Source organism: Phoenix dactylifera, chromosome 1 (genome assembly GCF_051530095.1).
Source record: "Phoenix dactylifera cultivar Ajwa chromosome 1, Ajwa_hap1_PhDact_Kaust_v1.1, whole genome shotgun sequence".
NCBI lineage: Eukaryota > Viridiplantae > Streptophyta > Magnoliopsida > Arecales > Arecaceae > Phoenix > Phoenix dactylifera.
The window spans coordinates 35116877-35143181 of NC_143190.1; the positions used below are offsets into that span (position 1 = coordinate 35116877).

The window sequence follows — 26305 nt, forward strand, 5'->3', positions numbered from 1 at the left end:
GCCTCCCGCCTCACCACCAAAGATTGCAACCCCAAACCTCCCAATCTAGTTGGCTGATACACAACTTCCTTGCCAATAAGTGAATACCGCCTCTACCACTACTCCTCCTCCAGATGAAGTTCCTAAAGAGTTGCTCAAGAGTTCTCAGGAACACCACTGGAATGAAAGAGTTGGAGAGAAAGTAAGTGGGGATCAAAGACAGAACTGACCGAACCAAGGTGATCCTCCCCATCATCGATAATGTGTGCATCTTCCATCCCTCCAGTCTACGCCTGATACTAAGCTCCAGAGAGGAACAGTCCCTGCTACGTAACTGCTGATCTGAGAGTGGAATTCCCAGGTATCTCAATGTGCCCTCCTGCTCACCCACCTCCAAAATCTCCAGAATAGAATTCTTCACTGCCAAAGTAGTCTTCGGGCTGAAACATATAGCTGATTTAGAGAAATTAACATACTGACCCGACACAGCATAATAGTTTCAGAGAATCCTACTAATAACTCCTGCAGCCTGCCGAGACGACCGAGCTAGCAATAAATAATCGTCTGCAAAGAGCATACAGGGATACAACCTATCTGAGAGCTCTCGAGAGTGCATCGGTGCAGATGATGAAGAGCAGGAGGGAGAGGAGGCATCCCTAGTCCTCTGGAAGACTTTAGGCGTACCATTTATCAAAATGTCAAATGAGGGGCCCGAACACAGCCCATGACCCAGGTGATCCAACTCAACTCTGGGAACCTTTCCCCGCCTACCATATGCCCTCCGAGAGAGCACCAACAAGCAGCGGAAAGCGTGAAACTCAGCCGAGGGGTTAAAAAGGAGCCGAAGGAGGAGAAGCCTCGCGGCCGTTCCACGCCACGCACGCGCTCTCCTCCTCCTTGCAACCTCTTCTCTTCTCCTGCGATCCCACCAAACCCTTCCTTCTCGTCCCCTCAGGGTTTTTCGCCGGCGATGTCGGGAAGGAGCCGGATGCCGCCCCACGCGATGAAGGGCCCGCCACCTTCGGTCCACGGCCCCCCGACGCCCCCCTTCGGCCGCGGCGTGGGCCCGATGCACCCCACCCTCCTCGACGACCTCCGCGAGCCCCCTCCTTTCGGCCGCGGCCTTCCCCGCCCTCTCCCCCCTCACCCCGCCATCATCGAGGAGCACCTCGCCGCCCAGCTCCAGGAGATTCAGGGCCTCCTCGTCGACAACCAGCGCCTCGCCGCCACCCACGTCGCCCTCAAGCAGGAGCTCGGCGCCGTCCGCCACGAGATGGCGCGTGTCAATCACGTCGCCGCCTCCACTCACGCCGAGAGGGATCTACATCTCCACGAGGTCCTCTTTCTTACCCTTTATTGATCGAGTTCGTTGTTTTCTTTTTGTTTTTCCTTTTCTTGATGAAAGATTATTTGTTTCTTATTGATGATTGGCTTCGACGATTCGATAAGGCTTATGATAAGTCGATGAAGCTGGAGTCGGAGCTCCGGGTGGCGGAGGCGATGAGGGCGGAGCTCATACAGATCCGTGGGGAGATGCAGAAGTTGAGTGCAATGAGGCAGGAGCTCGCGGGGCAGGTGCATGCGCTTACCCAGGACTCGGCTCGGGCCTTGGCTGATTTGCAGGAGGCACCTGCAATAAAGGCAGAGATCGAGACCTTGAAGCAGGAGGTGCAGCGAGTGAGGTACCATTACCTTGATACCACCGACTCTCTTTTTCAGTGCTCTTTCTTGTTTTTAGTACGATCTTTTACCGTGTAACTTAAGAAAATCGAGAAAAAGGAAATCCTAAATGGAATTGGTGTTGATTGATCTAATTCTACAAGGAACAATGTTCACAGTTTGTAATCTTTGTGAAGCAACAAGTCGTGTTGGAACTAAGATAAATAAATAATGGGAAATGATAATATCCTTGGACATGTTCCAAACATGATTAAAGGTCTGAGTGTTCATATTGAGGGAACTTGCACTGTAAAATGATAAAATCATCATGAGTTAGAAATTAAAACTGTGGCACGACTGAATAAAAAGGTATATATTCCAATCCATAATCTTGTGACATTTGCAATCATAAGCTTATGGTTCATATGGATGCCTAGGGGTGGTATTGACTACGAGAAGAAGGGATATGCCGAGAGTTATGAGCAAGGACAGGTTATGGAGAACAATTTGATCTCAATGGCTCGTGAGGTTGAGAAGCTACGGGCCGAGGTTGCTAATGCTGAGAAGAGGGCACGAGCTGCAGCTGCTGCTGGGACTCAAGGTAATCACCTTTATGCTCTGTTTTGCTTTTTGAGTTTCGCACTAATATTTAGAAACAACATGAGAGGGTTCTGTTTGTTGTCTGGCTTCCTGCAATCTGCACAGATGCCATACAGTTGGTACATGTTTCATATGAATCACGCGGAGAGCTACCTGAGCAGTTGGTTTGCAGATTTCATAATTCTCTAGCTCACTTTTTTTAATATCAATTTAAGAATGCAACTATAATTTGCATTAACTTTTAGTGCACTCAATTTGTTCAATAAAAGTGATTAATATTTGGAGCATCAGCGAGGATGTTTGATGGAAAATCCAGTCATAGGGAACCATAATGCACATTAAAATTGGACATCTGCAATATTAAGAGGGAGGAACAATATAAAGCAGGAAATGCTCAGCAACAAGAAAAGAACCTTGTATTAGCAGAAGATTTTATGGCCAACTCAGACTGTCATATTTAAATTTTAAGGCAAGCTATAGTTAGAGCATTCGTTGATAAATGGAAAATAATTGAAAGGCTTTGCACCTGACTCAAATGATCTAACATAATTAAAGCCAAGCAATTTGATTTAGAAACATGATCAGCACCTTTCACAAGTTATTCGGTGTAGCAAACTTTGCCAAAGTAAACTCTTTTTTTTACCAGTTTAACGCTACTAAATTATCATATAGCTCTACTACCCAAGAATTGATTGAATATGCTTCTTCTTATCTTTAATATAAACTCAAGATTGATTTGTATTACATATTCACCAAGCAAACTATAATGTCTAATAGACCTAAGGAAACTATAGTATGAATTTAGATATTCAAGAGAATCGCTAAATATATCCTGACGACTTCCTCTGTGTTCTTGAATGGGTAGGCGGTACAAACACAATATTGCATAGTTCATTGGAATAAGGAGATTTTTTGGCCATATTCAAATATCAAGGCAGATTAGCTTAGTTATGAATGGTGTATAGGTAATATACTAAAAACATTCATTGTAGCCGCGTGTCTGCCAACTCAAAATTAATGGTTGAATTAGGAGATATGAAAATTAGAGTGCAGAGGTAAATATGGCCTTTTTAGGGATGCATTTTGCTTGAAAAGGGTTTATCTTTTCTTATCTTTGAGAATTCATCACCATTGAGTGCCTAATTTAGTTAGGAGTCAAAACATCCTTGATATATAATGGTTATGGGTTAGATAGTATCTTTACAATTGTTGTCAAGGTCACCTCATAGTCAACACACTTATGGAGGATGAGATTATAAGGAAACTTGTGATTGGAAGAGAGTATTATTTTTAGTTATTATTTGGAGGTGTTTCTTGATGATTAATGATGAAATACATTACTGAATGTGTAATTTTGACTGCACAAACTTGGGAGTTTTCCTAATGAAATATGTATTGTTAGCTGCTCCATGACACGGCTCCTCAATCCTTTTCTCACAGAGAAAGAGTAGAACTGGTCAAACTCTTCCTAGTCTTTCCTAAGAGCAACAGATGAATGAGGTTTGAATCAAGCATGGAATTCTAGTATACTTTGACGTTTAAGCCATGTTCCAGTGGATTGCTAGCAGCCTCTTGATATTTTATTCTTAAACTCTGATGTTGTCATGATTAAAGGTAGGTACCAAAGTATGACATCTTAATTCCTAGATTAGGATTGAGAGAGTGGTATTTTCAAGATCAAGGATTCAAAATCCTTGTGTATAGCACTATGGTGATCAGGACACTACATTGTGCTTTTCTTGGAGTTTTGATGTTGGGATGCACGATTGACAAATGATTATGATTTTCCTATAGTTTACTATAACTGTTTACTTATATGGAAACACATTGATTAACAACTTACAAACTACAACTAGAAATTAAAGTATTAAACAAGGTTCTTTCAAGTGCAGTTGTTTAGTCTTATTTTCCTGCATTAAAACTAATATTTTCTCATATTTTGTCAAATCTTGCTCTTCATGGGCTAAGAACACGTGCTTATTGTTCTTTGATATTTCTTTTTCCCCTTTTGTGGGGTCTGCAGCTGCAGGCTATGGTGGGAACTATGGCAATCCTGATCCCAGTTATAGTGGAAATCCTTATCCAGCTGGCTATGGCACGAATTCTGTACGGCCTTTATTCTACTTTGCAACAACTTGTTACTGGATACACCCTCTGACACGCAATAACTACTAATATACATAAACCGGTTGTGATAGGAAACTCCTTCTGAATTCCAGGTTCCTGGAGGTGCAGATGCTGGTCCTCAGTATGGGGGCGGATCTGGGCATGGCTCTTGGGGTGCGCATGACATGCTACGAGCTCACGGACGTAGATGAAAGAGTGGCCATACCATACACAAATACACAATATCAATTGCCCTCTCACTTGCATAGAATGTCTTTTTTAGTGCAACTTTATAGTTACTTAGTTTACAAGCTGAGGTGTTGTTAATCAGGAATGCGTTGTGGTGGGCAGGTTCTCAGTATGAATATTTTGGTATTGAATATTCTGGCTTTTATTTTGTGACACTCAATGATTATCATTTTGCTAAATCTTCATATTGATATTTATGACAATTTTACGTTTATGAGCTCATTCATAAATCCTGTTTCACTTATTATTTTTAGATGTGCGATTACCATAGTCCATTGCCATACATCTTTTTTAGCTTTTTCTCAATGAGATCTTTAATATCATCAACTGGAGCAGTCAGCAAGATCTTAGGTTATATTAGATTTCTATGAAGGCTCAGACATGTTTATCTCCCTCTTTAGGAACAGTTGAAATTTCCAATGGGCAATTTTGTTGTAGTGGAGTATAAGGTGAACTCATGTTGGAATACCGTAGGCTGCTGTTGGCATTGTGAACTTATTGAAAAATTTTATACTGCAGTCTTTCAATTATTTAGAAATGTAGATTCCCATAACTCTCTTATACCTGACATTTTATCTTTGGTAGCATAGTTTGAAGTTTGTTAGCTTTTCTTAGTGTTTATAGAAGAATTTCCCATGCATTGCTATTAGTTCTGCTTTCAGAAAATGGAGCTGCTTGGTGGTTCTTGCTTAATTTTGAGATGATGATATAACAATATTATGGAGCTGAGTTAGTTGTTTGGTCAGAAGTCACCATATTTAATAAAGTACTGCTGATGTCGTGACTTCTACTTTTCATCATCTCACCAATTTCCTTTATCTGTTGCTACTTATAACATCCTTATATTAACTAATTAACAAAAGAAATGATATCTTGTTGTTGTAGCAGTATTTTATGATTTTACACTGCTTGATTCCTTGTCTTCATGTCCCTCTAGAATGTTTCTTAGATCGTTTACACTTGGAGGGTATGAAATTTATATTTGTTGCCACGTGCATGTTGTGTATATGGGTATTTTAATGTGATAGTCTTATGACACCATTTGATTGGATGTTTGCATTTAATGGTTATCTGACAAGTCAAAAATGGACAAGAACTAGTTACATTGACCTGGTTTTGATTTCCTGCAAAAGAACAACATTTGCTGGAAGTTAATTGTGTATCTTAATGGCAACTTTGTTAGATTTTACAGTGTACAGAGCAAATACTTTCCATGGCTGGTAATCAGCGAAACTATATTGGCATATATATGGTGGCTGATTGGTCCTTTTTTCAGTGGTTTGATTAGATGACTTGGTTAAGTAGTTCATTTTAATAGGTTCTAATTGTGTGGGTTTATAGCCTTGAACCAATTTTCTTTGTGTGATACTTTAGAGGGCTGTTTAACTGCTTCGATGGTCACACAAACTTTGAAATTTGAAGAATAATCTCCGTACTTGTTCTGTTCATAATGTTTGCTAAAATCAACTAAACTACAAATAAAAGTCTACATGAGTGTAGAAATGAACTAGCTATCCACTAGTGTCACAAATTCCAGACTTTTTTCCAATATATAAAACACCAATGAGAAGCCTACTTGAACTCTGCATCAAGGGGAGGCGCGGGCTTTGTTATTAGGGGCCCGGATTCCAGGGTGATCGCCGCTGGGTGCTGCCACCTGTTTGACATCTTTATGCCAGGGGCGGAGTTGAGAGCGGCATGGGCTGGCTTGTGCTATGTATAGCGTGCATTGCAGGGGAGAGAGGTTATTTTGGAGGGTGACTCTGCGACAGCTATTGGGTGGATCCAGCAAGCTTCGGGAGGGGGGGTCGGCGATTATCACTCGCTGCTATGAGATATTAGGGCTATGGGCCAGGATGGGCTAGTAATCCAGGCGAAGCATGTCTTTAGAGAGGCCAATGGGGTTGAGGCTGCAGATTGGGTGGCTTCATTTGTTACCAACCATTCGGGGGACCACCTATGGGTGGGAGAGGCGGAGCTGCTTAGTGCGCTCCGGAATGTTTTGCATTTTGATTTTCTTAGTTGTATCCGTACACGTTATGTATGATCCTTCTATTTTAGCAAAAAAAAAAAAAACTCTGCATTTGGGTTCTTAAAGTTTCCTCGAGTACTGGGTGATATATTTACAAATGAATGAATTGATGGTGTTGGTATAGATTAATTTGCGTAGGATAAGAAACTTGAGGGATTTGGGCAACAGTTTGGGTTATTTTGCTACTAAAATGCAGTCAAAATCTTGGTCCCTGGATTATGATGCACCACAAGACAGTGGGTGCACTACAATAAGTGATTTGGGAGGAATGCTTGTGCATTGGCGAGGCAGAGTTGCAGTTGAATCACAATGAATGAATTTCTTCAAGTAAGTGATCATTTTTCTAATTAACTGTCCTTTTATAGCTTATAAATTATTGGGAATTGTCAGTTGTAAGTTTTCTTTATGGTTCTTTTTCTTCAAATAAGTTACTGATGGTACTTTCTCACTAATATTGGTTGCAAAAAGTGGCATTCTTAATTTACCTAATGATATTCAGATTTTGTGCTAGGGGTCCATTCTTTGTGGTCAGATGTGGCATGCAAAATTAAAGTAGACTTCTCAATTGGGTTTAATGTACATTTAAGAAGTCTACACTTATAAGCCATGCATTGGTGCAAAACATGGTGTTGCTGCTGTATACTTCACTGTACTATTTGCTTGCCGATATTGGATGTCCAAATGAAGCAAATAAATATGTTGCATAATTTGCATGAGTTGTGCGTGAATTGTAGGAAATAAATCTATTTATTGTATTGAGAGCATACAGTTATATACCATTGTGTTTATTTGCTGTAACTTATTTTGTCCCTAGAACAGTACTGTGTTGGATTTGTATGAGAGTGCCTTATGACATGCCTTTTTTTTTCTCCTTCTAAAACTGGAAATGTTTTTTCACGATGCATGCATAGATCATTTATAGTAGACCATTGTATCAGGGATAACCGACATGCAAGTTCTTGTTTTGGCCATGTGAATACTGCTTTTTTATTTATTTGCATAGACACTGCACTCTTTTTTTTTTCTTGAGATCCTCTTCTGTCCAAGTCTATCTGAGTCTTCCCTTGTCGAATTTCCCAAACAAAATCAACCTCTTTTTAGTGTTAACTCTGTCTCTTCTCTCTGCATAACTCAACTACTTCTGTTGTTACTACTTTTAGGTTCTTCAATCCATATATTTGGATCAACATCCTCATATATATCTTAACTGATTTCATGCATGCCTTTATAGCTCCCACGAAAGAGGACATACTGAATCTAACTACCGTTATCATTTTGCACAAGGTTTATTCATCTTCTTGTGGTCAGTCTAAAAGAAGTTGCTTTGCTGTTTGTTTTTTGCCAGGTCTATTTATTATCTAATCATATTTTTGTTATCTTGTTTACAAGACAAATTAATGTTCTCTTAGGTTGCTCCATCTTTTCAAACTTACCATTGTTCTCATGAAAGCCAACTTTGGTTTTTGAACACTCATATATCAATCATCTTAGTCAGAGACCGAGACCAAACTGAACTGAGATTGCAGTTTATCTCCATCGAGATGGAAGGTGGGGAAATTTGGGAAAGAACAGAGATAATCTGAAATCTTGGGCCAATATATAGCAACCAAGATGTTAACAAATCTTGACATCTTTTTATTAAACTCACTTGAGATTGTACAAGGAGAGGTCAGGATTGCAAAGATTTTTGCATGTGGCTTTTGTCCCCCACCTTTTTTTTCGATCTTGAAAACTTCATAGCAAGGTTTGTTGAATCAGGCCGAACCGCATGGTTCGGCTCGTACCGAGTCGACCCGGTTGGGGACCAGGTCAGTTTACCTTTTTTTGGGAATCGGACAGAACGAGCCAGAACCGATCGCGAATCGCCCATACTCGGTCCAAACCAGCTGGTTCTGTGTGGAACCGATGCGAACCGTCCAATTCGCACCTAGTCTGACCTATTTTGAACCGGCCCCCCTCCTCCGTCTTTTTTTTTATTTTAAAGGCTAGTTAGGAAGGCCTGAGAAACTTCTCATACCTTCCCAATCTATCTGAATACCCCTCCTTTCCCACGACAAAAAATATACTGATGCAGCACGATTGAAGGAGGATCCAACCTTAAATAAGGTATGCTTCCTCTCTCCTATCTCATTCTCTATTTTTGGGACACTAAAAAATATCTTAAAATTTGCAAAATAAGAAGAGGTCATGCCAAAATTTTTGATTTTGGCTTGATTTTATGATATATTATAGATCTATAGATGATCTACACGATTGCTAGAAAGAGACTGGAGGACATGAGACCATCGTTAATGAGATACGATCGCAGGATGGTTTTCGATTCACCGGTGAGTTCCAATTTACGCATGCTACATAGGATAGAGACCACGATGTATGATCTGGTAGAATTCGCGAGGATATAATTGCATATAGGAGACGGATTTCTTGAGGTTATTCAGGAGGACACGATGCTGCTGCAGATGATCTCGCACGTGGAGTAGAATTCATAGACATCAGATTCTAAGTCGTATACTGAATCTTATTATCCGTAACTACAGGCAGTCTATGACTCATATGGATATGGATATGGATATGGTGCATCTGAGGCATCATCTTCCGGTGGCTACTACCCTACGCAGCTCGGAGTATCTTACGGGTCGAATTTTGCTGCCGGCATATTTGAATGGGCTCTTCCACAGCCGTATTATCAGCTAGAGGACACCTCTTAGAGCTACAGCTTCAGCGAAAAATTTCAGAGTGCTTATAACCCAGAGCGCGTTTCTTATGGGATGAATATACAACACTACAACGCCGCTTGGTTAGAAGGGTTGACTGATGTGCCTTCTGACTATGCTAATGATTCGGATATCTACGAGAGGCATCGCCACTCGACGAGATTTTAGATATCGGTATGTATGTTGTACTTTAAATATACGTAATTGATTATATTATTTAATATTTTGAATCTCACTAGTTGATCTTAGGATATTTCATGTTACTTTTTGTAGCATGCAACATCTCACTAATCATTTTATGTTTTATATCACTTTAAAACAATAAGATGCATCGTTTAGATTATATTGGGATGATAGAAATATAAAAAATATAAAAAAATATCAAACTATACTTAATATCATCAAAAAAGTTGAAAAAAGTTGATTACTAATTAATCAAAGTTGAAAATCTTAAAAAAAATGGGCGTGCCGGTTCTGGCGTATGGTGTGTTGGTACGATACCGAACCAATACCATGCCGACCCACCTGTCGACCGATATGGATTTAGGTACCGGTTCGGCGGACCTTGCTTCATAGTGCATCAAATTTTGAAAACATCACAAAATGTCATATTTGATAACAAATAGTTGGAAACTTTTTTTTTCCTTCGGAGTTGTTATCCTTAACAGGCAACCCTTGAATGAGTATTCTGATCTTCATATTAAAAAATTCCGAAGACAAAGTTTTGGTGGAACGATTTCTTTGAGGTGGCGTTTTGATGACCTTGCCTGAACAGGGAATCTTGTTCAAAAACACTCTTATATTTCCCCAGGGATCTTTAGCCTTATAATTAACATAGCAAAGATGATAAGTAATCTATGGCTCTAGTTTTATATTGTCCATTTATTTTCGTTGTTACTTGTTGGTTCTGCTACTTTGGGCTTTAAATTAAGCATTTTGGGCTTAATTACTTGGTGCAACTTGTATGGTTCAACCTCTGAGCAGTAGGTTCAAACTAGGAACTGGGTTATCCTAGTATTAAATAAATGAGACAGATGGGAACTGGCAGAGCTGAGTTTGTGCTTGCTGAATTTCATTCTCCATTTCTTTATCTCTTAGTTCTCTTTGCATTCATACTTCTATCTTCCTTGGCCTATCAAAAACTCCTTTAAGACTGTTTTTCTAACATATTTTTCTGCGGTACGGAAAACTCATGTTAGATCAATCTATCCTGAAGAATCCAAAGGGCCAAATCCGTTAATTCTTTGAGACCACAAGTTGCAGGATGGTGTATAGCCAACCAGACTTATCTGTCTGAAAATTGATAATTGATCATCTATTCATTTTTTTTCTTTTAAAAAAGACAAATGCCACCATTTAAGCCAAATCATTCTTAGTGGTTGACTCCAGTTTTGCATTTGAAGAGTGAGATACATGGTCTTTGGAATTTACTTTGTATTCGTTATGGATAATTGCATTGGAGAATCTTATAGAAATGTTATTCTATGCAACTTCAGTTGATATGGTGCTTTATATTGTGGAATTTTTTAATTCTTGACATTTTCCTCAAGTGAATAAAGTCACGGTAGGTGGATGCAAACTGAAATGCGTACAGTTTTGGAGTAATTCTTTATCACTCTATTCACATGTTTGAAAATTTTAGCGAGCAAATGGAGGATTCTTTCTGCATGTTCCATGTTGAGGTCCCTTTATAACATAGATGTTGTCATGACTTTTTTTTCTGTTGGTGTATGAGTTTGGAGTTAGATTCTATGTGGTTCTTTGTTAACTTCAGTAAAAGTTAACCTTTCTTCTTCCCTTACATAATATTTGTATGCAATAGAACTTTAGTTTAAATAGTAGTGTCAGCTGCTGGTGCGAGAAATTTTGACTTATCTAAATAATCTCCAAATCCATTCTTCCTATTAAGTGGTAGACAGTCCATCAGCCGATTTGCTTATATGCTACCCATTCCATGTCCACTTCTTTCTTCCTTTTTCTCTTCAATATGTTCAATTCATTTACTTAATATCTTAACCTACTCAATTTTTTTTATCAAATGTAGTAAAAAGAATTCACCATAACCAAGAAACTTGGTTCATAGCGTAAAATGTGATAACTTTCATGCCTAGTAGGAACTATGATGTTCATATGTTGGAGGGCCATATCATCATCTTGACGCTCTCAATTGCTTTTAGTATCCAACTATGCACCAATTACATCAATTGATCGTCTTAAGTTTCTTTTCTTTTTTAGTTGGACTATTATGATTCATATTGAATACAATAAGTTTCTTGGTTTAGGTTCATTTGCATTTTTCAGGTTCAATTGTTTATTATAAATATAAATTATTTATAGGTATCATAAATTTCATTCTATGTTGAGCCTAAGATAGCATGTTGTTCTGCATACTTGCAACTTGTGATAATAAGCACAGTTGTACCTACACATTTATTAAGTGGTGTTTTAACTTGTAAGCTACTGTTAAGCATACTTATACTTTTTCATTTTGCCATTCATGTGTTAACTTACGGTCTTGTTTACATTATAGGGAACATTGTGATAATATGATTAACTTTTTGGGCATCGTGAAGAATTAAGCTCCTTAAGGTATGCGTTTTTTTTCTTCTCTTTATTCTTCATTGTTATTCTTTATTTTTCAGAGCAACTTCTTTCTATGCTTTTAAAGTTTCGTCTAATCCTATCTAGTTTGATCCTTTTCTAGGATATTTCATGGTGTGTTTTAATCCTTTTTTTTATGTTAAAATTATTATTATTTGGATAGGAAGAAATCAAGCGAGTTCAACAGATGGACTGAAAATATTGCCCTAGTTTGTCGTCATATAAATAGTTTTTTGTGTAATAGTTGCTATTATTAAGACATTCTCTACAATAGAAAAGCTAAATTGGCTTGAAAAATGCTTGTCATCTTTGGGAAATTCTGTTCCGATAATTGAACACCATTATAGGTGCATTTAACATGCATTTCTCTATTCCATTCCTTTAAATCCTCTTGTTGGGTATTTTGGTTTGACGCTGCTTCACACCCAAAAAGAAGCGAGCTACAATGATGACCTTGTTACAGTCACATGCTTTTCAAGCTCTACAGCTTTATGTTTTTTCAATATATACTTAATTTTTGTTTTAAAAGTCAAGACGGGTTCAATTCTATAAACTTAAAGTTGCAGACCAACCATTTTTAGTTTAAACCGTAGGGTTAAAGTATTTAATTATAAAAATTTTGTTAATTTGCATCATGCCATAATGTGCTGAGACTTGCTATGCAGAAGAATGAAAACTTTTCAAGCTTGTCAAGAATCTTCAAGTGATGTGACATGATTTGATGGCTATTGATTTAACCTTTTGTCTTTACTTGTGCCACTTAATCTACCCTGGTTTGTTGCTTCATGTTTGGTCTCCTACACCCATCCAAATCACCACAAAGGCAAGATATCATCTCATAACTACCTTACTTATCTCCAAGAAAGAAAGCCTGCAAGCATTGGATGAGAATGATATCATGTGTTTTGCCTTTAACATTATATCTTCTTCGTATCCATTACCCCTCAGCCACTGCTAGATTATAAAAATGCCATTGAAATCCTTCCTTTGCTGCTACCCTCACAAACCTCAAATCTCACCCATGTGTTACTTCCATCCAAATAGGAGAAATCCCTCAAATGATCAAAACTAACCCTAACCCACCAGCTCATGGTTCTCCTTACCGATTTGTACCACCCTATACTAGGCAGTATTGGGGTGTATCAAGTGTCAGTACGCCGAACTGACCTGTATTGATACTATACCAACATAGTACTAGTATGGATATTGAAATTGGTGTTTGTGAACCTTGCACCTACTCACCAATCATAGGCATCGTATACTGAGGCAATTGCTAATGCCTTTGTCACCAACCCATCCTAGTCCTCCAATAGCTTGGAATTTTCTAGAATTGTAGAGCCTACTAATCTCTGCTACCCCTCTTTCTTAGCCGAACACAAAAAGGGAGAAGATTAGAGGCTCAAAACCCTAGCATTATGTCTCATGCCCTTGTTTCCACCATGCCCTAAATCTAATCCTAGCTAGCGTTACACCCCTAAAGCAAGCTACAAGAGGTCAAAATGCCAGCCCTCTGCATAGTGCTCTCTTCATAGAGACCTGATACTAAGAGAAGGTGGAGGAAGTGGGTCCAAGGATGAGAGAGACGATGATCTCAACATCCCCGACCTCTTCTTCTTCCTCCTCTTTTACTTCTTTTTCAAATCCTCTTTTATTTTTCTTTTCTTTTCTTTTTGCATTTCCTTTTATTGTATGCTAACACACAAACTAAAATGAGGACTAAGGGATTGGCTTAGATCCTACGGTACACTAGCCCATGTTCTTCTCCGTAGGGATTTTTAGGTTTACTACTTCCCTTAAAACCTTAGCTGTTGAGATCTGATATCTGCAACTATATCTTTTTATTTTCTGTTTCTCCTTCTTCTTCTTCGATTCCTCTTTTCTTTTCTTTTCATTTTCTTTTCTTTTTGCATTTCCTTTTATTGTTTGATAAAACACAAACTAGATTGAGGACTTAGGGATTGGCTTAGATCCTAGGGTATGCTAGCCCTTTTTTCTTCTCCATAAGGGTTTTTAGGTTTACCACTTCCCATAAAATTTAATTTGTCAAGATCTGATGTCTATAACTGTATCTTTTGTTAATCTAAGTTGTCGAGATCTGAGATCTGATGTCTACAACTGTATCTTTAGTTAATCTAAGTTGTCGAGATCCAATGTCTGCAACTACATCTTTTTATTTGGTGGGGTACTCTAAGCTCAGTTACAAGCTGTGTATCTTATCTGATTGTCCATTTGATAATCAGTAGATTCATTTGTTGCATTGATGCACTTGAAAATTGAGTACAATTTGTCGGAGTTTTATGATAGGCTCTTAAATAAATGCAAAAGTTTATATTTTCTTGCATGCATTTTTATTTGTTTGTCTAATTTTCCACTCATTTTTATCTTATTTGTGAATGTAATTTATTTTTTAATATTTTTAGAACACCAACCATCATAGCCTCCCTGCATGCCTCATATAATGCAGTATCCTGGCCACTCGCATGATGTGTCCACTTTTAGAACCTTGGTTAACACTTCATTTACTAGTACAAGTGTGAACTTTTTCACTGTTGAATATAATGTGTTGACCCTTGTCATTAAAGTTAAATGAAGTGCTGAGGTTGACTAGTCGTGATCCTAATGAACAATACTATGAGCGTAATTTTCTCCCAACTTTCAGAAAACTCCCTTGAGATTTCGGACATGTACCAAATTGGAAGAGAATTTCATTACAACCTTTCATGATTGTATATTTTTCAGGAAGCTTGTCAATTAGAAGCTTCCCCTGGATACTTATCTTGATCAGAGTTCTAATCCTATGGTAATTGACTGCATGAAGAGATACCATGCATGATTTGTATACCAAAGTTATTCCCCTAGCTTTTGATCAGCAATTATATCATATGCTATGCATGCTATGTAAGACTAAAGAGTTCATGGTGAATCCTTGAACTTTGAGAGTTATAGCAGAGAAGAAACTGGAAGACATTCAATACTTAACTATAACCGAACTAACAAAGCTCGCCCCAGCCAGATGCATATAATTTTATGTCTAATGGAATATGTATGGTTCTTCTAGTATAAGTTATCTCCCTACTTTCTTGATTTGTACCCTTTTGAGTTTCTTCAGTATACTTCAGTATATCATAACACAATATAATGTAATGCGTTCTTGCTAAATTCGATGTTTTCTGTTATTCACATTTCTTCTATCTCTAGTTATTGTGATCTGTAAAATTTCTGCATGTTGAAGCTTTGTATTTGAAAGGACGCTATTTCATGACTCTGTCCATGGAATGCATATTTTATTATTTTTATAGTCTATTGCATGCAACTGGTTTCTAATAACTTGTTTTCTCCCTTTCATTCTCTTTCTATAGCTGTGATTTAGAAAGAGAGGAGTGATATATTTTTAACGTCACCTTCCAGGGAGGAGTGATATATATTTTTTTTAATTATGTGCCTTGTACGCAGGATGTGGAGTTAACAAATGCAGTTCAAACTTGCTGAGATCTGCTTTCCATATTAGCGAGCTTATCATTGAATTGGCATGGAAATTTCATTAGAAAACGAGACATGTTGCATTCTTGCTGCAAAATCTGGGCCGCTGGATCAAATGTTTGATGTAACCACCTTTTCTTCAGTTGCAAATCGCTTGGATCGTGATCATGCGTGAATATAGAAAATACCGAAACTGAATCCTGTCAAAAGGATGCTTCAGATATATTATTAATACTAACAATGTTATCTGTAACCTGTGCTGATGGCGGGGTGAGATGGATCTTGTCGCCATATTCTTTTTTTGGGCTTTTTTGCATGTAGATTCTTGCAAATATAGTTGTATATCTGCCTTCAGAAAATTGTTATCAGCGTATGTATCCCTTAAATTATCAAATTTTCGTATGAATAACTCTCCTATTAGATTTTTGGCTGACAGTGTTAATAAATAATTGTTTTAAATATAAAATAATATCATTATCCTTTTGTATTGGTATCTTCGGATAAATGTATATAAAAATATAGCTCCTTCAATACGACTTAGATATTGAATTTTAAGGATATTGACACATCAAAAGATACTCAAAATAGTTATCAATGCCGTTAATCAAAAGGGTGGTGATTTGCTTTTTTGGCCTTCCCTTGTCCCGATTGAGCTCCTCTGATTATTTTTTTGCCTTTTCCTTTCCCTATTTAACTCTCTTTTCCTAGTCCCTAGAAGCTTTTTGGAGGGCGAGCGGTCACTCGGCTCATCATACTTTCCTCTCCAAGACTTCTTTCTCAGCGCTGGGGAAAAAGATAGGATGATCGATCACTTTCGTAACCATGTTAAGGTATCGTTGCCTGAATTAACAGTATAGCATCATAACACTGGATCATTGTTTCACAATGACCTGTACTAATCCTGGGAAAACAATGCTCGCCATTATCGGTGTTTTCTTTGCGAATCATACATAACGGATAAACCATGATCTTAGAATATCTTGGAGAGAATATGAGCAAAGCACATATTAGTCTCAACATAATGAGTGCGTAATTCCCCAAAAATAGAACATAGCCCATTTGGATATTAGTTCAAATGAAAGGAAAATTGCCCAAGTACATGGGCTATACAACTTTAGCCTAGGGAACCCGAGTTATGTTTGGAAGTTCCTACATAAATTTCCCTATAGCTTCTTTCAGTATTCCTCAAGATTTGCTACTGCTAATGCTCACCAGAGAAGAAAACGGAACACATTAATTAGGAAATCACAACACATAGATTACAGCAATTTGCCATGCCGGTCATGTTTGGTTCCCAGCAAAGAATGAAACAGTCCTGTAATGCTTGGGATGTTATATATGTTACAGAAAAAAGTGATGCTCCCAGTCTCACCTATAGCCCATCTCTGCCGATAAATTTGAGGTGCTTCAAACTTCAGCTTCTCAAAATCAACCAACTGAAGGTAGTCACGGCAGCCTAGGAAAACTAGTACGCTCGGGTAAAGACTTTGTTAGGGGGGATGTTCTGACGTTTCTCCACATAGTCCGATGGAAACCACCCCGCCTTGCCTCTGCATTCTCCTTCGGACCAGCCAGATGGAGCGACCTGAGTTGACAAAGCAAAACCACTAAAAGCATAAACAAAATATAGTGACATATAACTTCTCATTCGACACAATCATTTCAATCAAGTAGACATTATACTATAATAACCAAATTTATTCTACCAAGCACTCAGAAGGATTTGTTCTCTCTCCCAAGAAAGCTAGGTATTGTTTTTTGAAGTCATGAAAAAGCAAATTAAGAATACTAAGGAATGTTTTGCACTAAACAAGAATAGCATGTATCAGGTATTTATATATTATACAAGAATAGCCTGTAAGAGCTGGTATGAGATTTTTTAACTGACTAGAGGGCATGAAGAAGATGGAAGGAATTTCTAATATGAAGATCTTATAAGCCTGAAATTCAAACATTAGCGTCTTCGGACTTTGATGTGGTTGGAGTTTCTATAAAATATGTTTAACACCCTAAAAATTCATGTAGTTTCTATTGGTAGTTTTTATTGGGGCTCTAACATAAGATCCATAATAAATGTAGTTTCAAGGATCCATAAATGTCACCTTATTCTTTTTAGAAAAAAAATGAAATAATGCATTAGAAGCATAAATCTGGAGCAAATGTAAAGTATTTCCTCATTTCCAATTTCCCCACCTTTACCTTACTTCAGCCGGACACAAGACATGGTCGAGTCGAGGAATGCCTTCCGCTTTAAATTGCCTTGCCACCATTGAAATAGAAATAATTCATGACGACACCATCCCCCAAAATATTGAGTACTTCTGGATTACATGTACATTAAACCTGAGCAAATCAGGTCTGGCTTGGCTCAGCTGGCTCAATTTTGTGGGGGCTTCAGCAGGGGTTTCTAGCCCAGGTGGCCAAAATTAAAATGGGCCAATCTAACTAGCAACAACAAATGAATAATATTATACTATCAAATTTATACCTATAATATACAAAATACCTATAAACTATTTTAAAGACTTCATTCTCTCATCTAATCTCAAATACTCTCGTATCATGAAGAAATCCACATCCCTGTCTTTGGCTGTCTCCCCAATTCCCATGCCTCCATCAGAAACCCCCACCTGCCATCAAAACCTCTACCACCTCCTCCCTCCCAAGCCCCATTTCTCCAACTTCAACTCATGTGATGATTCTTGTCCATGCTGCCACCACCCTCCCCTCCCCCTTCACCGCCCCCACCCTCCAAAAAAAACACCCTTTCCCCCTCCTAATGCCACAGGTTCTTTGTCTTTGTAGCCATTCCTCTCTGCCTCTCTTTTCTCCTTGGATACTCATGATCATCATCGTCACCTATTTCCTCCTTATCTCTAAAAATCAACCATAGACAGGGACCTGACCCATGCCCTGGGTTAGTCCTAAGCCTAGACTTTAATAACCTAGCTGGGGTCAGGCTGAAGACTGTAGATCCAGAGCCGAGACAGGACAAGCTCAGGCCAGCAAGTAAAGCCCTTTCATATTAAGCTTTGGACTGGCCTGGTCAATGCTCAGCTCTAATCTACATCTGTCAGTGTCATCTAAGGCAACAACTTAGGCTCTCAGCAGTCCGGTTAAGTGCTGTGGCAGCTTGACCATTAGGCAACATCACTCCCAATGGTCCTAGGCTTGGTGAGTAACTGAATACCTACATTGGCATAGAGGCATGCACCTGGGTGCTTAAGGGCTTCCTGGTGCTTGGTCAGATGCTTGGACTGTGACCCGTTACTCAAAGGCATCTTCTAATTTATGAAGGAATTCAGCAAATTTCAGTGAGGAAACCGACACTAACTGATTGATGTATATCTTCCCTGATTAATTTAAGATAGTTGGCATTCAAAATATTACCACGACAAATGAGTGATGATCTAACAAAAGTTTGTAAGACATTTTAACAAGTTTCCCCTCAGTTCCAATATCGATGGAAAAATGTTTTAATTAAAAAGAATGATTTAGAACAAGCATAGATATTAAAAAAAAAACAAATAAACTACCTGTCGGACCACAACATAGTCACCCACTACTAAGCTTAGTTCCTTCTCAGAAGCAGCATTAAAGTTATACACTGCCTGCCAAAACAAGGGAAAACTTACAGATTCATCCTTTAGACAGTCAGGAATCCTTATTGTTCCTTTTGTAGTGTTTGACTTACCTCAGCAAGAAAGTATAAGGCTTTCTCAGAGCGATTGTGAGACAGAGAAGGAGGTGCAGATTCCTTTTGTTGTTTCTCCAAGACCATCTATATAAATTTCAGGGGGGAAAAGATGTTAAAATTTCCCATCATCTGGACATTTTAATTTAATAAAGGCGCAAAGGAAGCTACCTCAGCTTCAGCATCATCAAGTATGGCAGCAACTCTTAAATGAAATGATTTTTCTGCCTCGGCCTTCAATAAAAGGTATGATCAAACATAGATCAATGTCGGTGTTTGATCCAACTAAAGAAAAGAGACTCATTTTAAGAGCTACATATAATCATACCATGGCAACTAGGCGCTGAAAAGTCAACCTTTGCTGTTGTGATTCAACAGCAGCTAGTGCAGCAGCTGCTTCCTTTCCTAGCACAGCCATGTTTGCTTTGAGTTCCTGCATTTTAGCTTCGGATGATTGCAGCTTTGAAGTATTCTCCAAAAAGGGAGTTTCTCTCACTCGAAATTGCCTTCTCGAAATTTCTGCTGCCTGTTCACATTTTTGTGGTCAATTGAAACTATAAAAGTATGAGGCTGAAATTTGGTATGAGATATCAAACAACAATGCCTTGAGCAATGAAAAAGAAACAATTTGCTCCCAATCTATGGTTGACCCAACAAGTTCTTACCAGGCTCTCAGCATCATGTCTCATCCGACTATAACGTTGAGCAAGATTTCGAGCATCTTCCAAGGGACCACCAATGGCCATTGCTCTTAATGGTTCCATAATCTAAAATAATCAAATGATAAGTAGGATAAGTCAAACTTCAGAAGATAACTCCAAAATGGTTCACAAATATGAACGAAAGCTTTATGAGACTAAATTTTGATGTGCAAATCTAAATGTCTATGGTATCATTGAGAGATAATTTTCAAACAAGATGTTAAGAATAAGGCATATGCTTAAATACTCCCCAAAATGAGAACTTGTTTCAAGAGCGCCATGATAAATCTTTTCGCCTCAGATAATGTCTAGGTTTACAGGGCCTTGAGCATGGAAAGATAACCTATTGCAAAATACATCAAACTGCAAGCGTTGCAGTCTTAATTGATTATTGTAGTTGTATGACTAGAAAGGAAGATGGTGAACGGGCGGTGAAAAAAAAAACTTACTAGTTCACAGGCCACATGAGGCTATCTAGCAAAAGTCAAAATTCAATCAGGTCATGCATGAAAGAGTCAGCTCATATAACCTTGCTATTCCAAAGCCTAAGGTAAGTGCAATATAGAAGTTTCTGTTCAGCAATGATGAAAAGGCTATCAGAAGTTGTCTGCCCCGGACCTTCTAGCATTTGTATTGCTAACGAAAATGCTTATGTCTGTTCTTGATGCATTCAAATCCTGAATCCACATAGTGAGCACGTTCTCACTGTGCAAGCAAGAAAGTTTAAAAATACTTTTTTTTATTAAAAACTAATAAAACGAATTTAGTAGGTGCCATGCCAACCTGTGCCAGGTGCTGGTACTGGCTCAGCATGGACCAAAGCCAGCACCCCAAGCCATGGCCATAGTTTAGCAATATATGGGCCTGGGCTGACATCCCTGTGTAGTAACTAGTCTTAGCCTATTCCATTGGAAAAAAAAAAGAAGAAAAATCCATCATATTACTTTTGCTATGCAATGGATCATTTGCTTGTTTCATCATCTACCGCATGTTACTTACCGGAACATCTTGGATGGTTGGAGATTCCTACTGTTCATGATTCTTTCTAATCTGTTACACATCAGGGCATTCCATGGTTTGATTTGTCTAACTGTCTCTATTCCTTACGCTTTTCATGTTTCACGCTTGCTTATGAACCCCTTCTTTGATTGTCTAACTTGCAGATCATCAACATATAATCTCATGTGATTGTTATTCTTGCCAAAAACAAGACCGTCAAACTAGAGTCTAAGTAGGATAGTCCATGAACGAGGAGGCTTCTGCTGCATGGTTCACTAATATCCAATTCACCCAATATCCAGGGCAATTTTACTTCCTCTTCTCCTTCCTCTTCTTAATCTAGTTCCCCTTTTAATTTATTGGAAATGTAGCTTAGATAGACTGAATATTTTTTGAAATGTGCTGCTATTTTGACTCTAGGTAGTTGTTGTCCACTTACCCAGTAAGTAGCCCAAATGATACTAGCAACAGTCACATAAGCACCTTTAGATTTGATCCATTCAAATATTTGGAATATTCTGAATAAAAGCAAATACAGATGTCGTTATTTTTGTTAGTACTTCAGTCATTACTTTTGGCTTTATCTTATAAGTCTCAAGCATGCAAAAGTTACATTTTTTGCTTTGTGCCAATGGCTTACTCAAACTCTAAGCTATTATATATTTTTTAATTTTTATTGTGGCGATAAATAACTTCCTTTTGATGTTCAAGGTTTCTTTTCCCCCTTTTCACAAAGTAATGCGCTACTCCTCTCAGACACCAGTGGCTAGTGCGTCAAATGCATGACTTTCTGATATTCTTGAGACTACCAGGTCTCTCTTCAGGCAATACTTAATTTTGTGTAGAAGCAACACTGATTGTGGTGTGCCTTATTCACAAACTATAAAAGGTTACTCCAAGTGTTTTTCCATGTGGTAGATTGTTCTCCTGTCCTTGTTTTGAACTCCTTTTGTTTTGGCTGTACATGTCTTGTACTTCTTCCTTCCATAGCATGAGCCAAGCTTGCAACTTGATCTACTATATGCTATATGGTGTACATTTATGGCATCAAACATAAAGCATATAGATATTATAACTTGAGCATTAAAGATGACTGCAGATCTCTATACCAGATATTGCTCTTTAGTAACATGAGTTTAACCTAAAACAAATAAAGGCATGCCTCCCTGGTCCCTATCCACCAACCAACCTCCTCACTTTCGTTTTAAGCCCCTCTGTTGCCTAAGGTTGCCTTGGTCAGCAAATTCACAACAATTGTTCAAAGGGTGACTCCAGATTGATGGTTAGCTGTAAACATCTGCTCATCTTTTCCTCTCAAGTTCATTATCTGACTCCATTTCGATGAACAAGAGCTAGGATTGTGACTTCTGTAGCTTGTCAGACCAAAGAAGGTTTGATAGAGTCCACTCCTAAATATACAATAGCCTATGTGCCTTCCCAAATTTTTTGTGACTTTACAATGACATAAATTGGGACCCTCATAGACACTACAATGGTTTTGATAGAGTCCACTCATAAATATACCATAGCCTATGTACCTTCCCAAATTTTTTGTGAGTTTACAATGACATAAATTGGGACTGTCACAGACACTACAATGGTGAATGAATTCACCAATTAAAATAACACTCAACCATTTGTAGACTGTAAATTCTATAATCCAATCTACGTACAGAACTTTTCATTATCAACAGGCACTCATCTCATGATTAAGAGTACCAACAAATCTAGCAATTAAAGATGCAAGCTCTATTAACATCAAATATAGTCCAACATTCAAAATTTAAGCTGAACATGTCTATATAAACTATAAAGTAATCCAAATCTCCAAATCCCAAATATAAGAATGCAAAAAACTTAGTTTGATAAATGGGCAAAAGAAATGGAATATATCATCTTATTATTAGGTGCCCTTATCATTTTGGGAAACTAAAATTCCAGGTAAACAACACCAACAAGATACATTAAAGAGATTGCAGCAGGAAAAAGGGTGGAATTCTTCTAGCAGTTAAGTAGGAAGACAGAGAGCTGCAAGATCCCTATGCAACTTTGACCTTTTTCCACATAAAACTGGAAGACCTTAACCATAAAGCTGATTATGCTAAAATTAGGAAACTGTTCCCCCTTGCAACCTTAGCTAACACTTCACTGTAAGGCATACTTCAAGCAGATACCATTTCATTAACCCAAAGAAGGGAACATTTAGTGGTCAATTGAAGAATGAAATTAACAATGACAACATCATCATATAATAAAATATTATACATGTAGTACTGAGCAATATGTACATGCACAGTTTGTTAGCGTTAATAATTCAGAACTGAATCATCATAGTATAAGTAGCAAAAAAATTCTCAAAACCATGTAACTGATTAGACTATATATTTTCTATACCTTTATAGAAAAATCAAACTATTTTTAGAATAGAACAAATATCTGAAGACAGTAACCTGTGAAGTCAAGAGCTTATTAAAATCTTCATGCTCTTTCTCGATATTTATAAGTGCACCACCATACAAAGATGCTGCTTTGGCTAGAATTGCATCACTAGCTTTGTTCTCACCTCCATATTTATAACAGTCCTCTGACAACTTTGTCCCTTTTCAGCAAAAAATATATATATATATCATCAGCTAAGTGAACATGTATCTTATCAATACTTATGATGAAAACAAATAGTTACATTGATAAACTGCAAGACTAGCACAAAGAATAGTATGAGAGATAAAATTAGAAAACTTTTACCTATTTCAATGTGTTTATATCCAATAGTTGCAAAGCCTTCAGCTGCTCGGATAATGTCTTTTTGAAAATCCTGATGCCAAAAAGGATCATTAAATCCAACAAGTTTTCTGGGTCACATCTTTATTGGGTATAACCATAAGAAATGCTGACAAAACATAGAAAGTTTGGTATGATCATGCTCGCTATGCAAGAAATTTATTGGTGGAATTGGCTAAGTAAACTTTTCAAAGTTACCACATGGAACATGTTTAGAACCACAAATGATGTGATAAAAAGAAAAGTAGAGTAAGGTATTTGGGACTTAGAGGAGCTGCATGCAAACCTCCTGCACTGTATGCAGAAATTGCATTCCTCATGTTGAACTAATAAAATGAAAAGGATATAAATAAGTCAAGATATCTATGTTGACACCGGCCAGCCTGCTAAGGTCCTTAAATGCAACCTGATTTCAGCATGAAAAAGGAAGGAATCGAACATCAAAATCTCACACATTTGTAGGCATTCTCTCTTACCAACTCTTCAACTGTCTTTGCAAGTTTGTCCCCTTTCTTCTAACTCTTTCCATCTTCTAATATATATGCATCTACATACATAATAGGTATGTGCATATACATGTATATACAAGCATGTTCACGCATGCACACAGACATCCATATAATGTATAACAAAGAAGGATGCATGCACATATAAATAGTGTACTTGTGGGTCTAACGTATACATTGTATGGTATGAGGATGCCATGCCCCTAGATTAAACTTATTGGAGATTGTGGTATAAGATAATATGACACCATTATAATAATATGAGTTGAATTGAGCAGAATTTGCTGAAAAGCTAATAATGCAGCAGATATCAGATTTTCAGGGGGAAAAAAGGAAAGTTATGAAGAAGCAACACTGCATGGTCACATTCTTTCTTACCCTCCCAGAACGAGTAGACCTATATAACTTTTCTAGTTGTTGATGTCTCTGCAATTCGGCTTCATCTATAACCATTGCGCCTGAACTCTCATAACCAGTTCCACTGAACTGCTTTATCACCGCCTGAAATAAATTTAAAGAAATATCTCAGTTAAAGTCTGTTGATTTCTTTAGCAGATTAAACAGCTAACTGAAAAAAACTTTGAAGCATCAATAACAATCATGAAATCTGAAAAAACTTGTGCTTTCATAAATAGGTAATCTCAGAACAATTTGTTGAGATATAACTTCAAAAGTCAGAAAGTATTACAGCTCAGAATTCACTTGTTGCATAAGCTCGTGATGGAAAGTGATAGGTATTGTAGGCCTATCATATCCCGAGTTAAGTACTTGTTGAAGTCCAAGCACCAATTTGGTGCTTATTATCTTAGAAATCTGTGACTGTGACATTGTTACACGTCATCATCTCGTGGATATCAAACCCCAGTGGCATTTACATCAGCAATGCAGTTCTCTCACTACTCAGTAAATTTGTATAATTCTTAATGAGTTAAATCAATATAAAGCCAAAAAGTTGATAACTTTACAAAGAAAACAAGATAAAAAAGGAAAAAAATTCTTTCTTGATAATACCAGCTCGAAACTCATATGTTAGGTTAAATAAATAAAAAAACCTAACTTGAAACCATTTGCAGTCACCAAAATCAAACAGCAGGAGATCCTTCCTTTTTCCAATTGAACTTCACACGAATCCAGATCCCTTTCCCTCATTATTTTTCCAAAAAAAAACCTTAAAAAGAAAAAAGATAACTAAAGATCAGACAAAAAAGTAGTTCTTTTCCTCCTTTCTCTCTCATAAATCATCACCATATTGGGCGCATCATTACCCAAAATGAATTGGATCCGTGAATCATTCGCAAAACGAACCAGGTAGGATCTGGGAAAAGAAAGATTAGGTGTCGATCTTACCTGCTGCTGCTTGGCGACTTGCTCTTTGAGCTTGCTCGCCTGTTTCCTCAGCGCCTCCATTCCCCAAATCGAGAACCCAAATCCAAACCAAGCAAACAAAAGAATCCTCTAATACTTCCACTTCTGATACTGCGAGCTTTTAAATCTCCTCTTTTCTCTTTGTGACGCCTCCTCCCCTCTGAAACCTATAAATCTAGGCGAGAGACGCAAGGCTGCCAGCTCACGGCTGGCTCTTTCTTTCCGTCTATCACCTTCTTGGAAAGGGCATGATAAAAAGGTCGCGAGAGCGAAACGGACGAGTTATAATGGGTGCGAATAGAGAAATTATTCCATGAACTTTATGCACCACGTGGCCTTGCACGGAGCCAATCACACAGCCGCTCCTTTCTATGGACCATCCATCGTATCCTCGGTGCGCGCCCATAGAAAGGATTGGTTGCATGCATGACCATATAGTGCATACAGGGGATAATTTCTCATAAGAACAACACCCTGCCAAGCCCTATCCTATGCACATCGATATGGCAGCCTACCGGCTTAAGGACAAGGACGAAAAAAAAAAAGAAAAAAAAAAAGAGAAACGGATTCAGTTGAGCACTCTGCCACCCCATCCAACAGAACCTAATTGAGGACGAGCACTCGAGCCCGAAGTACGGTAGACGCCGCATATCTGCAACGCATACCATGTAGACATACAAGGCAGCAGATTATATTAAAATAATGAACAATTTTTAAAATTTATTTAATCATTAATTTATTTAAATGGTTCTTATAAAAGTTTCAAAGTATCGTATGCTAACATAAATCAAATAAGCTAGCTAATCTAACTAAAATGTCAATAATTAAATAAAATCTTC

At 37.9% G+C, this 26305-nt stretch overlaps 2 protein-coding genes across 5 annotated transcripts; one reads left to right on the forward strand and one right to left on the reverse strand.

The window, feature by feature from the left end:
- The first annotated feature begins 522 nt into the window (after positions 1-522).
- LOC103707188 (protein FLX-like 1) lies at positions 523-15846 on the forward strand. Of its 2 annotated transcripts, none has more exons than XM_088722717.2 (7): positions 523-1315; positions 1429-1661; positions 2076-2239; positions 4262-4344; positions 4458-6952; positions 11870-11928; positions 15394-15846. In XM_088722717.2, exons 1-5 carry the CDS (start codon positions 704-706, stop codon positions 4554-4556), a joined length of 1191 nt encoding a protein of 396 aa, XP_088578843.1. In that variant the 5' UTR covers positions 523-703; the 3' UTR covers positions 4557-6952; positions 11870-11928; positions 15394-15846. The 2 variants fall into 2 exon arrangements, with proteins under 2 accessions (XP_088578843.1, XP_088578842.1); XM_088722716.2 differs by having other exon boundaries at positions 699-1315; positions 4458-4716.
- A 790-nt stretch (positions 15847-16636) lies between these two features.
- Positions 16637-25755, reverse strand: LOC103707189 (SH3 domain-containing protein). Of its 3 annotated transcripts, none has more exons than XM_088722721.1 (10): positions 25449-25755; positions 24480-24602; positions 23560-23629; positions 23265-23413; positions 19780-19881; positions 19443-19640; positions 19286-19348; positions 19115-19201; positions 18957-19031; positions 16637-17005 (listed from the first exon to the last, which is right to left on the reverse strand). In XM_088722721.1, exons 1-10 carry the CDS (start codon positions 25506-25508, stop codon positions 16886-16888), a joined length of 1047 nt encoding a protein of 348 aa, XP_088578847.1. In that variant the 5' UTR covers positions 25509-25755; the 3' UTR covers positions 16637-16885. The 3 variants fall into 3 exon arrangements, with proteins under 3 accessions (XP_088578847.1, XP_088578856.1, XP_088578850.1); XM_088722730.1 differs by having other exon boundaries at positions 18957-19027; positions 25449-25719; XM_088722724.2 differs by having other exon boundaries at positions 18957-19027; positions 19111-19201; positions 25449-25719.
- Positions 25756-26305: the final 550 nt, after the last annotated feature.